General features: G+C 35.2%; 1 protein-coding gene across 3 annotated transcripts in view; it reads right to left on the bottom strand.

The window, feature by feature from the left end:
* Positions 1 to 13,940, bottom strand: part of DHX29 (DExH-box helicase 29) — a 48,207-nt gene that overhangs the window by 29,100 nt on the left and 5,167 nt on the right. The window contains exons 2-9 of one of the 3 annotated variants that reach the window (XM_027101108.1): positions 12,369 to 12,442; positions 10,853 to 10,926; positions 9,701 to 9,814; positions 8,450 to 8,579; positions 7,560 to 7,705; positions 5,948 to 6,073; positions 2,592 to 2,718; positions 1,708 to 1,866 (exon numbers count right to left, since the gene is read on the bottom strand). In XM_027101108.1, coding sequence (XP_026956909.1) covers positions 1,708 to 1,866; positions 2,592 to 2,718; positions 5,948 to 6,073; positions 7,560 to 7,705; positions 8,450 to 8,570 — 679 coding nt within the window. In that variant the 5' untranslated portion in view covers positions 8,571 to 8,579; positions 9,701 to 9,814; positions 10,853 to 10,926; positions 12,369 to 12,442. Of the gene's footprint in view, positions 1 to 1,707; positions 1,867 to 2,591; positions 2,719 to 5,947; positions 6,095 to 7,559; positions 7,706 to 8,449; positions 8,580 to 9,700; positions 9,815 to 10,852; positions 10,927 to 12,368; positions 12,443 to 13,940 lie in introns of those variants that run through there. The other 2 variants (XM_027101107.1, XM_027101109.1) reach the window with 2 other exon arrangements.

The raw sequence follows: 13,940 nt of genomic DNA, 5'->3' as shown, positions 1-13,940 counted from the left end.
TATTATGAATACTACTGTAATACTGTATGCCATAAAAATTTTATAATGATTCTTTCATTAGTGTATAAGGCTAAACTAACAGTGAAGTAAAGCAGTTATATTGATTACACTAGGGTACCATTAAAGCAATCATATTGCTGCTTCTTTGTTATTAATGCATGAATCATTATACCTATAAACAACTAAGAATTTCTGCACATTATCTTTTCATTTTTGATGTCTCATGTTAGTAATACATATAACAGCTACAGTGTTTTGAATCATATAAGACAATGTTGATATAGGTACTGACAGACGATTCATCTTGTACATAGATAACATAAACTCACAGAATCTATACAGTACAGTACTGTAAATGTATTTTCTCTTTGTTATGATTTCCTTAATAATGTTTTTCTTTCTCTAGCTTACTTTATTGTAATAATATAGTATATAATACATATAACATGCAAAATACGTTAATCAACTGTTATCACTAAGGCTTCCAGTCATTAGTAGGCTATTAGTATTTATGTTTGACTTAAACATAGCATTATGTTTAAGTCAAAAGTTATACGCAGATTTTTGACTGCACAGGGGTCAGCGGCCGTAACCCCTACGTTGTTCAAGGGTTAACTGTACTCATATTTGGCTAGTAGCTACCACATTGGATAGTGCAGATACAGAACATTCCCATCATAATGTGTTCTGTTGAATAGTGATGCTCTAAGCTCTTTTCCACCTTAGACTTCTAATGTACTGTCTCTTTCCTTAGAAGTTCTTTCCACCAACTCATTACCAGGCTAATACCTAATCATCTGTCAGATCTCAGAGCAAGACCTTAGCAAGGTTTCCCCAATGCAAATTAGGCCCCCTTATTAGCTCTATTATTGGAAGCCAGTTTTCTTTCTTCAACAGCACACATCACAGTTTGTAATTGTGTATCTATGTCTGTTTAAAGCTTACATTCCCTGCTAGACTGTATACTTGAAGAGAGCAAAGATCAAGTTATTTTGCTAATAACTGTACATGTAGCACCTGATATTATGAACAATAAAAATTCAATAAATATTTGTAGAAAGAATGTACAATTAAAAGAACTGACAATTTAGTGTGGGACTCAACTGACTATATTACAGTCTGATAAATATACTAGCTATATCAATAATTTACCTATGAGCACAAAGAAGAGCACACTTACACAACTCTGGTGGCACAGCAGGAATCAGGGAAGGTTTAAAGAAGAGGTGCTGTTTGATTCAAGCCTCTAAGCAAGGGAAAGGTTGGCCAAGAAGGGGAAAACAGGATGAGCAAAGTCATGGAGCCATGAAACAATATATGTTTTAAAGAATGATGTAGCTGTAGTACATAGCTGGGAGAATAAGGTGGAAAGGATCTTCAGTGCCATGATACAGGGTTTGAACTTGCTAAGTGATTAAAATTTTTAACAGGGAACTCACATTTTGATCTGTGTTATGGAAAGATAATTCTGGCAGGAGTTTGGAGGAGGGACTGAAGAGAGATGAGGCCGAAGCAAGATGTTTGTAATTACAAAATGCTATACAAGTTATCATAATTATTATTTTTCCAAGACAGTATGTGGAAGCATAACTTTACTGCCATCTTATGTAGTTTGCTGGAATACAAAGTAACAATTTCTCAATTATATAGTCCTTGACATTTTTCTATTTACAAATTATACCCTGGAACACTTTCCCTTCATTTTACCTTTCTCTTCTTCAGTAGCAGCTGTAGATTTTTCAAATAAATTAAAGTTCAAAGCACTTTCCCCTTCTGTGGCTACAGGAGGCTTCTTCCTTTCATTCTGTTGATGTGAAATCTTTATGGCTGGATTGAATACTGGATGGTCTTCTAAAGTTTCCATTTCTACCAAAAAAACCATGATGCTTATTTTTGTTTTATTATATTTGTTTTTCATGCCTTTTTACTTTGCAAAAATTGGTTTAAAAAAACAACATTCCTTCTTTTTCCTTGTAGTCAATTATTCAACACTTCCTTCTAGGAATTTGTGCTAGAAGTCAGAGGCAATTTATTTTCACATCATATACTAACATTTTCAGAACAATTACTTAACAGATGTAGAAGGCCAGGAAAAACATCTTCACTAGAAATAAATACACATGGAATTATATCCACCTCTTGTTCTTGAATGGAGATGGTATTTTATAGTATACATCTGAGGTTAACAAACTATGGTCTGCAGGCCAAATCTAGCCCTGCTGCCTATTTCCATATGGCCTGTGGGCTAAGAATGATTTTTACCTGTTTTAACTGGTTGAAAAAGACAAAAAGATATATTTGGTGACATGTGAAAATTATATATGAAATTTCAGCATCCATAAAGTTTTATGAGACCATAACCATTTGTTTATGTATTGTTTATGGCTGCTTTTATGCTGTGATAGCAGTTAAGTAATTATAACAAATTGCAAAACCTAAAATATTTACTATTTGGCTTGTTGCAAAAAGTTTGCCAATCCCAATTATAAACTGTTAGGAAAGAGCAGACATATTAAAAAGAGGCAACCTCCATCCTAGGAAGGCCAATAAAGAAGAGACATTTATACGTCTGAGAATTTTAAAGTGTTTACCTCTTTGAAATTTCCTTATTTTTTCTTGAGCCTCTTTTTGGCCTTGCTTGTTTTTTTCTAATTTAAAGGTAGCTGCTTGCTCCTTTGCATCCAGAAGTTTTGCTGCAAGGTGCAAGTACCTTTCATTCTGTTGTTCCAAATAAGATGATGATAAAGAAATAAAAAGAAGAGCAAGATTAGTTTATCTATTGTCAATGTATTATATCAAACCCTGTGATCTTTTGATCTTATTCTTTGATCCAACAAATCTTTTAGAAATTTTTCATAGAGAAATGATACAAATGTGCAGATTTGCAGGTACATAGATGTTTACTGCAGTACTGATTGAAAAGGAAAACTGGAAATCAAGTGTGGTACATCTCTACAGAGAAAACTAGTCAGCCACTGGGAAAAAAAGTGAGGTAGCAAAAGAATGAGGGTGATCCACATGGAGAAACTTCCTTGACACGTTAAATAAAATAAAGCGAACTACAGAATAAAACGTAAGTATGAGCTCATTTCTGTTAAAAGAAAAATTAAATTTTTATACATTTTATAAATACATGTATTTAAAGGATTACATATGCAATAATAGGATAATACTCATTTCTGAAAGTTACCTTCCCATAATCTTTATCTTATGAAAGATAGCCAGGGACATTAAACAAAAAAAAAAAAGGCCTCTGGGGAAGATGGGTGCTATAAAACTTAAGGACTAATAAAATAAAAATAAAACAAACAAACAAACAAAAAAAAAACTTAAGGACTTAACTCTGCTGAGCAAAAACTAGACAAAGTTAAAGCTAAACTCAAATTACTGTTTTTTTCTTTAGGTTAGGTTGATAGCAGATGAGAAGCATTAAAGCTCTGGGTGGAGACGGCATGTGCAGTGCTGCTATGAAAGACAACCGCTGAGACAAAGGGAAAAGAGACAACTGAGGAAGCACAACCACCTGAATTCTGAGATCATTTTGTGTAGAAGCAAACATCAATACAGTGTAACAGAAGGGTTGGCTATCGCCTCAATTTCACCTAAATCACACTCGTTCTTTCAATCTTTCCTATCTATGGCACTGATACCACCATCCCTCCACCTACGAATCTCTTGCTGACTTTGGCTTCTTAACTTTTATATTCAGTACATCATCAATTTCTACTGATTCTTGCTTTAAATGTTTCTCTTCCAAATTACAATTTGGCACCTTATTATTTCACACCTGAGCAAGTGCAAGAGCTGCCAAAATGGCCTCCCTACCCTTTGCAAATCACCTTAAACACTACTAAATTTGCCCTAAAATGTCAAATTCTTTTTGTTGATCACCTGCCCCCATACTTCTGGCAACTCTTCACAATCAGTAGGAAAAGCTGTCAAATTCATTTTCTGGGCATCCAAATCTTCTAGTCTCAGTTTAACTCACCTGTTTACTCCTATTGGCCAGTACTCACCTACACATTTTATCCTGTTTATTGTTTAATACTCAAAGGCCCCTTGCACAATTCCACTGCTGTACCCTTATTCACATTATTTCACCCATATGGGTCATTTTCCCATTCTTTGTTGCCTATGCACACTTCATGCATCCTTCAAGTCCCACTTTTTTCTTTGAAGTATTGACCTAATGTTCCTATCAGAAGAGACCTCTTTCTCTGAACCTCAAAGTAACATGTGTACTGTCCTAAGTTATTTTTGTTTATATTACTTTAATACAGGCACGTGGTTAAAAAAAACTTATGAGGATACAGAGGAGTATAAAAAAGAAGTCTCCCTCCCACCCTACCAACCCCAGTCCTAATCACTAGTAATAGCTTCTTGTGTATCTCTCCCGATGTTTCCTTTGCATACATAAGAATGCAAATATATGTGTATGTGTATATTGTTTTACTCAAATGAGTTCATTATACTACACATGCTGTTCTGCAACTTCCTTTTTGTGTTTCTAAATCAACTTTATAAAAGTATGGTTCACTTCTAATAAAATGTCATTTTAAGTGTATAAGTGAGTGTGTTTGACACATGTATACATCCACGTAACCATCATCATAATCAAGACATAAAACATTGCCATCATCCCCAAAAGTTTCCTCATCATGCCTAACAGTCAATCTCTTTCCTCCACCCCTGTAGTCAGGCAACCACTGACCTGCTTCCTCTCATTAGAGACAGATTTTGCAGAGATGACTTTTCTAGAATTTAATATAATGAAATTGTTCAGCATGTACTCATTTTTGCCTGGCTTTTTTCATTCTTATATAATGTTTTTGAGAGTTGCTTGCAGTGTTTGGCTGTTATTAGTAAAGTTGCTATGAACATTTGCTTACAAGTCTTTTTTTGTTGGCATTTTCATTTTTCTTGAGTAAAAACGTAGGAATGAAATTGTTAGGTCATGTGGTAAGTGTATGTCTAACTTCATAAGGAAGTGCCAAGCAGTTTTGCAAAGTGGTTGTACCATTTCATTTTATACTCTTACAATCAGGGTATGAGTATTCAGTGGCTTCACATCCTCCCAACACTTGGTATTACTGATCTTTTTAATTTTAGCCATTTTGATTGATATATACATAGTGGTATGTCACTGCAGTTTTCATTTTCATTTTTCCCATGACTAGCGATGCTGAACTTATTTTTACATGTTTATTGGCCATCCATATATCTACTTCTGTAAAGTGTCTGTTGTCCTTTTAAAACTTCTTTATAAATTCTAGACAGAAGTCTTTTATCAGAAATATGTATTGTGCTATTTTCTTCCTACAACTTGCTTTTTTCACTTAACCTAATATTTTGTTTTTGTTTTTTGCAGTAGGCGGGCCTCTCACTGTTGTGGCCTCTCCCTTTGTGGAGCACAGGCTCCAGACGCACAGGCTCCGGACGCGCTGGCTCAGCGGCCATGGCTCAGCGGCCATGGCTCACGGGCCCAGCCGCTTCGCGGCATGTGGGATCTTCCCGGACCTGGGTACGAACCCGTGTCCCCTGCATTGGCAGGCGGACTCTCAACCACTGCGCCACCAGGGAAGCCCTCACTTAACCTAATATTTTTAGTTTATCTTATGATATGTAGGTTTTCTCTTTCCAGGCAATGGGTTTCCTCTATAAAGGAAGGTGCTTTTTAAAATTAACCAAATAATTTAGCATACTCCTTACACAGAACAATCATTTAAAAATACTTGGTGATTATCTCTTTAAACATGGGAGGAATGTAATTAACATATATTGAGCAGTTATTTTGTGTCATTTTTTCCCTGTTATTTTATTTAATCCTCACATAAACCCCTAGAGGTAACTGTTTCCTCAATTTAAAAATGAGGAAACTAAGTCTTATAAAAGTTAAATATTTTGCCAGGTATATCCAGCTAGAAGCCCAATATAAATTTCTACTCACAGGGTCAAATTTTTCCTCTTCTAAACTTTTAGAAGTCTCACTCTTTTCTTCTTCATTTTGTTTTTCAGCATATCGCAAAATCCATTCTTTCATATTTACTTCCAAATTTTTTTCTTCCTTTTTAGGCTAGAAAGAAAAAACAAATATCTGAAAAATCAAAATTAGAAAAAGGTGTCAAAACTATCATCAAGTGTCACTGCTTTTATAATTTCTTTACACTCAGAAACAGTAGACACATAAGCCTCAAAAATCACATTCTCTACTGTTCAGTGAAGGACAAATGAATGGAACTCAACATTAATAAGTCTAAACTTACATGATCCGAAGAATACATTTACATCAAGAGGCAAAAAAATGAAAGAACTATTAAAAACTAGTGTTGTCCTTAAAAACAGTGGTTTTGTGGGGATGATGTTTCCACAGATTTTTGCCCTGTTTATTTTTAAGCTTTATTGAGGTATAACTGATACATTAAAAATTGCACATATTTAATGTACATATTATTAAAATGTTAATTATTTACTGTATATATATATATGTGTGTATATATATATATATATATATACACACAGACTCACCATTTTGATGAGTTTGGACATATGCATACACCTATGATATCATCACCACGATCAAGGTACTAAACATATCCATCACCTCCAAAAATTTTTGTGTGTTCTTTTGTGTGTGTGTACAGTACTGTACTGTTAACTATAGGCACTATGTTGCATAGCAGCTGTATAGAACTTACCTATCTTGCATAACTGAAATTTTATAACCATTAAGCAACATTTCCCCATTTGCCCCTCCTCCCTTTAGCCCCTGGTAACTACCATTCTATTCTCTGTTTCTATGAATATAACTGTATTAGGTACCTCATATAAGTGACATAATGTAGTATTTGTCTTTCTGTGATTGGCTTATTTAACTTAGCATAATGTTCTCTAGGTTCACCCATGTTCATAGATGTTTTATGATATGCAGAGTACTTAGGTGTAATGCGTAATGAAGTGTAATGAAGTACACCTTCCAGTACTAATGCCTTTCTGTAATCCACTTCCATACAGATTTTGAATTGGCCACATGACTTGCTTCAACCAATGGGACATTAGCAAGAGTGATACAAGCAGAGGCTTGATATAAATTTGTACACTGGGGCTTACTATCTCAAGATACTTGCTCTTGGAAGCCATATGTCAAGTAAGAAGTCTGACCACCCTAATATCACCATATAAGAGGAAACCTAAGCTAGTCATGTGGAGAGAGAGATGACTTGCTAGCTCCCAGCCGAGGCACCTAGTCATGTGAGTAAAGAAACCATTTTGGATGTTCCAGTCTGAGGAGATACCTCATGGAGCAGAAGAACTGCCTGGCTGAGCCCAGTTCAGACTGCAAAATCATAAGAAATTCTTGGTTTAAGTCACTACATTTTCAGGTGGTTTGTTATGTAGCAATAGATAACTGAAACCGACAGTGATAGAAGAGTTTGGCAAACCCATTAGACATTTTCAATAAGTAAAAACATTATTGTAACCTAATATTTATACCCTTATGAACTATTACATGTGCTTCATTCTGATTTTATACAACTTTAAATGTTTAATTCTTAAATTACCTTTATCATAGGATCTTCTTCCTGTTTTTTGGTTTTAGATTGCAGTGGAGGTGAAATAGTGGCTTGTATTTGAGGAGACTGGAATTTTGGCCTACTTAGAGGTTGCTGCTCTTCAAATTCCTGACTGAATCCTTCAGGAAGTGCATCTTAAGAGAAATTGGGATGAAAATAAACATGTACATGATACATAAAACACACAAATATTTATTAAACACTCACATAAACTCTGTCTAGACAAAGAGCACCTAATTTTATTCTACTGCTCATCTCCTAGGAATAGAAATCCTATGATGAACCTCGTTTTATTATCAAACCAGTGGGAACACTCTCTAGATGATAACCAGCCCACCTCTATTTGACCATTTATTTCACCCTCAATATGCTAGACTCCTAAATTTCCATAAGAAAATCTTAACCCTCCCTTCTCTTTGGTTGCCTGTCACAACATGTGACAGTATCCTTAATCAGTCATAGAAGCAATATGCATTCCAGGTTCTTGCCAAAGATTACAACCTTGACGCTCTGCTTAATTAAATATTATTTATCCAAAGCCAGACAGCCCTAATTTCTAAACCAAAACGAGGATACACAGCCTGACAGGTTACAGACAGGCAAACTTTGAGAATCTGCTGTATTATGTGCATTGTAAAATGGCTATCAACAACTGAAAGCAGCACACAAAAAAATAATTTCTTCTTGCACAGACTACAACCTTTAAGAAGAATATACTAAAAAGACTAGAAAAGTGTAAGAACATCCTAAAAATAAATAATTATAACAGTGAAAAAAATTTTCAGTACAAGTCCAAAGCTTGATACAAATATCATAAACATTGAAATTACTTCAAAAGGTTTTATAAACTGAAAGATATTTATGACAATACTGCTTACCATCTGAAAGATTTAAACAGAGCCAATCCAAGGCAGAATGAAGATCACCTCCATGTAAGAGTGTGTTAGTCATGGCATCTTCAATGTCCTTAGTCTTAAATGAAAATGCTTGTAAAGCCATGTATAAATCCTATGAAAGGGAAATGTAACGAAGTCATTCTGTCAATTTTCTCTTTTTTCATTACTAAGTCTATTCTCCCATTCATTTTAAACCAGAAACTCTGACACAAATTGTAACTTCAAAAATATCTTTTTTTCTCTTTTTTTCCAGTTAGAAGAGTTAAATGTGCTCATTGTATTGAGGTTTTTTTTTTTGATGTGCAGACCATTTTTAATGTCTTTATTGAATTTGTTACAATATTACTTCTGTTTAATGTTTTGGTTTTTTGGCCCTGAGGCATGTGGGATCTTAGCTCCCTGACCAGGGATCGAACCTGCACCCCCTGCATTGGAAGGCGAAGTCTTAACCACTGGACCGCCAGGGAAGTCCCTCTCACTGTATTGAGACTCTGAGAACTATAGATAAATAAAAAAGGACCAGGAGAAACTGCTCATATTCTCACTATCTAAAGATACTGTTTGCAATGTAGTATGCTTCCTTTCAGTCATTTTTCTATGATTTTGTAAAAACAAACTTTACTTAACATTATAACATAAGCATCTTCCCAAATTATTAGAAACTGTTCATCAATTTTAACAGTTAAAGAATATTCCACTGGGTAGAAATATCATAATCTATTTTCCTATTGGTGACCACTTAAGATGTTTACTTTTTTTATTATTATCAGCAGTGCTTCAATGAACATGTTCAGACATAAAGTAAAGCTTTTTATTGTACTTTCTAAAGCATGATCTTTACAGCTGGGCAGGACTGGGTTCAAATGCAGACTCTGTTTACTTTGGTACTTAGTAATTAAAAACCTCAGGCTATAATATATGTAATCTTTCCAAGCCTCATTTCCTTCATTTGAAAATTGGGGCAAAATACTTTCCAGGATTGGTGTGTCAGGGAAAATGTAAGCGAAGTGCCCACCACAAGTCCAACATAATTTTGGGAATGTAATTTAGTTTTCATATCACTATTTTAATGCATGTACTTGTTTTTGGCACAGTTCCTTCCTTATTCTTGAAGATGGAACTAATCTATATGAAATTTCAATGGAAGTTGAAAAGTCATTTTATCTCACATGTGGAGCTGTCTTAAAAATGCTCCACTAAAAATAAGTAACTTAAAAAAAGTTTGCAAAATACCTGTAATTTTTTGGCAGTAAGTCTTCCAGAAATCACTCCCTTGTCATTATTTTGCTTTTTATGCTCATTTATCACTCCAATAATTTTTTGCTCTAGTTTGTTATTAATTACCACCTGTTGAGACCAAAAGGGTCATATCAATTAGAAGATAAATAACATTTAATAATTAAATAATTAGAAGCAAATCACACAGTTTTCTATATCCCTTCCAACCAAGCCCAGAATTTCAGCTGAAATCAGATACAGTGATTATCATATATTGGAATACCATTCACTGGACCACATTCCTACCATATATTTAAGAAAAAATGGGATACGGAAAAAGCAACAACATGTGGCAAGGCAAAAATCCTTTTATAAAGTCTCTTGAAGCCGTATGTCTCAAGACTCTGTCCTTGGACCACCCTTAGATTGCCACCATAAAGACAGATTCCTAAGCCCTATCCTAAACATACTGAATCAGAATCCTTGGGGATGGAACCCAAAAATTTGCATTAATGTAAACCAGCCCAAGCACATTGCCTGAAAGAATGGATGCTACACTAAAAAGAGGGCAAATCAAGTAAAAGTAAAAACTTATATAAATTGTAATAATTAGGTTACACAAATTATTTTGGCTTCCAGAGTTTGTTTTCTACTTTTTCCTATTGGCCATTTTACCTTCTGCTGTTTCCATATGTTTAACCTAAGATTATACAGCCAACTACCTTCAAAACTACCTTCTTTTGATCACATCTTTACTGATGCTCACTACGAGCAATGCACAAAAACATACTTCAGGAATTCAGTCTAGCACAGGAAACATGTATAAAATGATAAACTGTAACCCAGCAAGTCATTATTTAGAAAGATGTAAGAAGTGCTAATGGAACCACCAGGAAAATAACCTGGTGAGTTATGATGGACTTCACAGAGGTGACAAATGGAGAAAGGGAAGTTGATATACTGAGAAGTTTGGACCTTATCCAGCTCTTCCTTAATTTTTTACAGGCTCTCAACAGATGTGTACGATTTACTTTTATTTAGTATAGATGAGGAATTACTGTACTATTTACAAAAATTTAAAACACCCCATCACTTGCTTACATTTAAGAGTATATCTTTTTTTTTAAGGTAACATTTCTTGAAATGACTCAAAACCTTGATACTCACTTTCAAAATAGATTTATCCAGATTTGCAGGACCACCAGAATCATTTGCAGAATTAAAACTATAAATTTTCGGACCTGTATATAACAGACAATGAACAGTCAAGGTAATTTAATGATTAATATCCATTACACTATTTTAATTTTCCTCTAAAGATCGCTAAACATTAAATATTTGATTTCAGCTCTTTCTTTTCCACTTTACCAAATAACTCAATCTGGAAGTCAGCAATACTTCCGCTAAATTTGCAAAAACATTCTACCGCTTAGCACTCTCTAGGTTAACTAGTTTCTCAGAGTGTAAATGCCTGGCACTTAGCTGAAGTAAGACCTCTCAGAGGATATTTGATTCCTGGCAGAGAAGATGGGTAATTCTGAAGAGAAAGCACTCCTCCTAAGGCAAAAAGGAGGTGGGAGTTCCTATCATTCTCTCCTACTGAGTATAAGGTTGCTATATTAGTTTCCAAGGCTGCTGTACAAACTTGGTGGCTGAATACACAGAAACATTCTCTCTCAATTCTGACGGCTAGAAGTCCAAAATCAAGGTATCAGTAGGACCATACTCCCTCTGAAGTCTCTAGATAAGACTCTTTTCTTGCCTCTTCTGGCTTCTGGTGACCCCAGGTGTTGCTTGGCTTGTCTGCCTCCTTCTTAAAATGGGTCTTCACGTGGCCTTATTCCCTCTGTCTCTCTGTATGCAAATCTGTCTCCTTTCTCTGGATGCTAGTCATTGGATTTAGGGCTCTCCCTAAATCCACGATGACTTCATCTCAAGATCCTTAACTAATTACACCTGCAAAGATCTTTTTTCCAAATAAGATCACATTCTGACGTTCCATGTGGACATGAAATTTTGGGGAACACTACTCAACCCACTACAGTTGCCAAGTCTGTTCCAGTCAATAGAAATGCTATATATTAACAGTTTTCTAACAATGAATAACCGGGAAGGAACACATTTTATTTTCAAACGTTGGTCTCATGATCTCCTTACTCTCTTAAAAATTATTGAAGATCCCAAATACTTTTTGTTTATGTAGGTTATAATATTGATATTTATCATACTATAAATTAAAAGGGAAATTTTATTTATTTTTAAAGATTTATTATTTTTATTTATTTTTGGCTGCGTTGGGTCTTAGTTGCCGCACGTGGGACCTTTGTTGAGGCACACGGGCTCTTCGTTGCGGTGTGCGGGCTTCTCTCTAGTTGTGGTATGCGGATTTTCTCTTCTCTAGATGAGGCGCGTGGGCTCCAGTTGAGGCATGCGAGCTCAGCAGTTGTGGTATGCAGGCTTAGCTGCCCCACGGCATGTGGGATCTTAGTTCCCTAACCAGGGATTGAACACACGTCCCCTGCATTGCAAGGTGGATTCTTTACCACTGGACCACCAGGGAAGTCCCAAAAGGGAAATTTTAAAAAATATTTATTAATTCATTAAAAATAAACCTACTACATGTTAATATAGTACTTTTATGAAAAATAACTATATTTTCCAAATCAAAAAAATTGTTTTCTACTTTTGCAAATCTCTTAACATCTGGCTTCTGCATTCAGTCTTCTGTAATATCACACATCATGTAGTCACTGTACACTAGAGAGAAAATGAACATGAAAATGGCAAATAACATTTTAGAATTATTATGAATATAGTTTGATCTCATTAAGCCTCTGCTAGAAAGGTCTCAAAAGTTCCCCAGGATCCCCTAAGCACACTTTGAGAACCACTGCTATATAAAAATAATCCTAGAATCGTACAAAACCTTGTTACTCTGCTTTTATAAACCTTAAAATAGGATTTTTTTTTCACTTTGAGAAACCTAAACATTAAAGAGTTGCTTATTATAAAGTCCAGGATTTTAGTCTCTGTTGACTTACATTGGGTTGTTCATTTTAAGATGCTAGTTAATATAATGAGGCATTTAAAAAGGAAAACCAAAGTTTCTGAAAATAACTATTTACATTTGAGCAGTCTGAACTAGGAACATTGGTGGGTCCCTGAATTACTTCTGTGCTATAGTTAAGAAGGTACCCAAAGCTACCTAGAATACATTAAAGGATAATAACAGTTCTGGTATTCCTGGTATGGTTTTCCTCATCTTTTAGTCTCAGACTTTACCTTAATCCTGGTAACCCTGCTCATAAACTCATGTCAATGGTTATAAAGGAGAGTATATATCAGTAGTCTTTAACCATTTCTGGGGGGTCTTATCAGTTGTAGTAAATTCATTCACAAATTTAGCACACTAATCAGTTTTAGAGGTCCCTAAACCCATGGAGGGGCTCCAGTTATAACCCTTTCTGAAAAGGTACAGACAGATGAATGCTTCATTACCAAGACAATACTGAGAAACAGTTCAGGTTCCTGCGTTACTGACAGAGGTAAGATTGTAAATTCCGTTAATAAGTGTCTTTTGGTTTTCTTTTTTGTTTTGGCCACGCCACGCAGCTTACGATATCTTGGTTCCCCAACCAGGAGGTAAACCTGAGCCCCAGCAGTGAAACCTCTGAGTCCTAACCACTGGACCACCAGGGAATTCCTGATTGGTTTTGTTTTTTAAACTAGTGAATTAAAGATTGCAGTCAGCTCTCATTTTTCTCCTCCAACCATTCCACCTAAAACGTCCGACCATATCACTTCCTTGAGGTCAGCTTATACTGCTAACTTCCAGAGGGCAAATAAAAGATCTAAGTCCCCAGACTATCAGGAGGGGAATGAACACCCACACTGCTGTGAATTCGCTGGGTGTCAATCAGGGTCTCTAAAAATGGTACGTTTTCATTTTATTCAATACTCTGAGGAACTGAAGCAATAATGAGATCTTGCCAGGGATGTTACCAATTAAATCAAGTAAACCAGTAAGGCCCTTTCATTTTCAAATTCTTCCTAAAACATGTTCATGTAAGATTTTTAATCGGCATGAATGAAAACTCCAAAATCTGAAATGCATTTTAAAACAACCTGATAGAAATCCTTCTAAACTGTATTTACACTTCCTGCCATAATACATACAATAAGCAAAATTCAAAGCTTTTCATGATGCATTACTTATTATGAGTATCTATGACTTTGCTCAGAGGCTTGCAGAGGC

Source organism: Aethalodelphis obliquidens, unplaced genomic scaffold (assembly GCF_003676395.1).
Source record: "Aethalodelphis obliquidens isolate GAN/ISIS:26980383/991018 unplaced genomic scaffold, ASM367639v1 scaffold4, whole genome shotgun sequence".
Taxonomy (NCBI): domain Eukaryota; kingdom Metazoa; phylum Chordata; class Mammalia; order Artiodactyla; family Delphinidae; genus Aethalodelphis; species Aethalodelphis obliquidens.
This window is presented reverse-complemented; position numbering and strand designations above follow the sequence as displayed.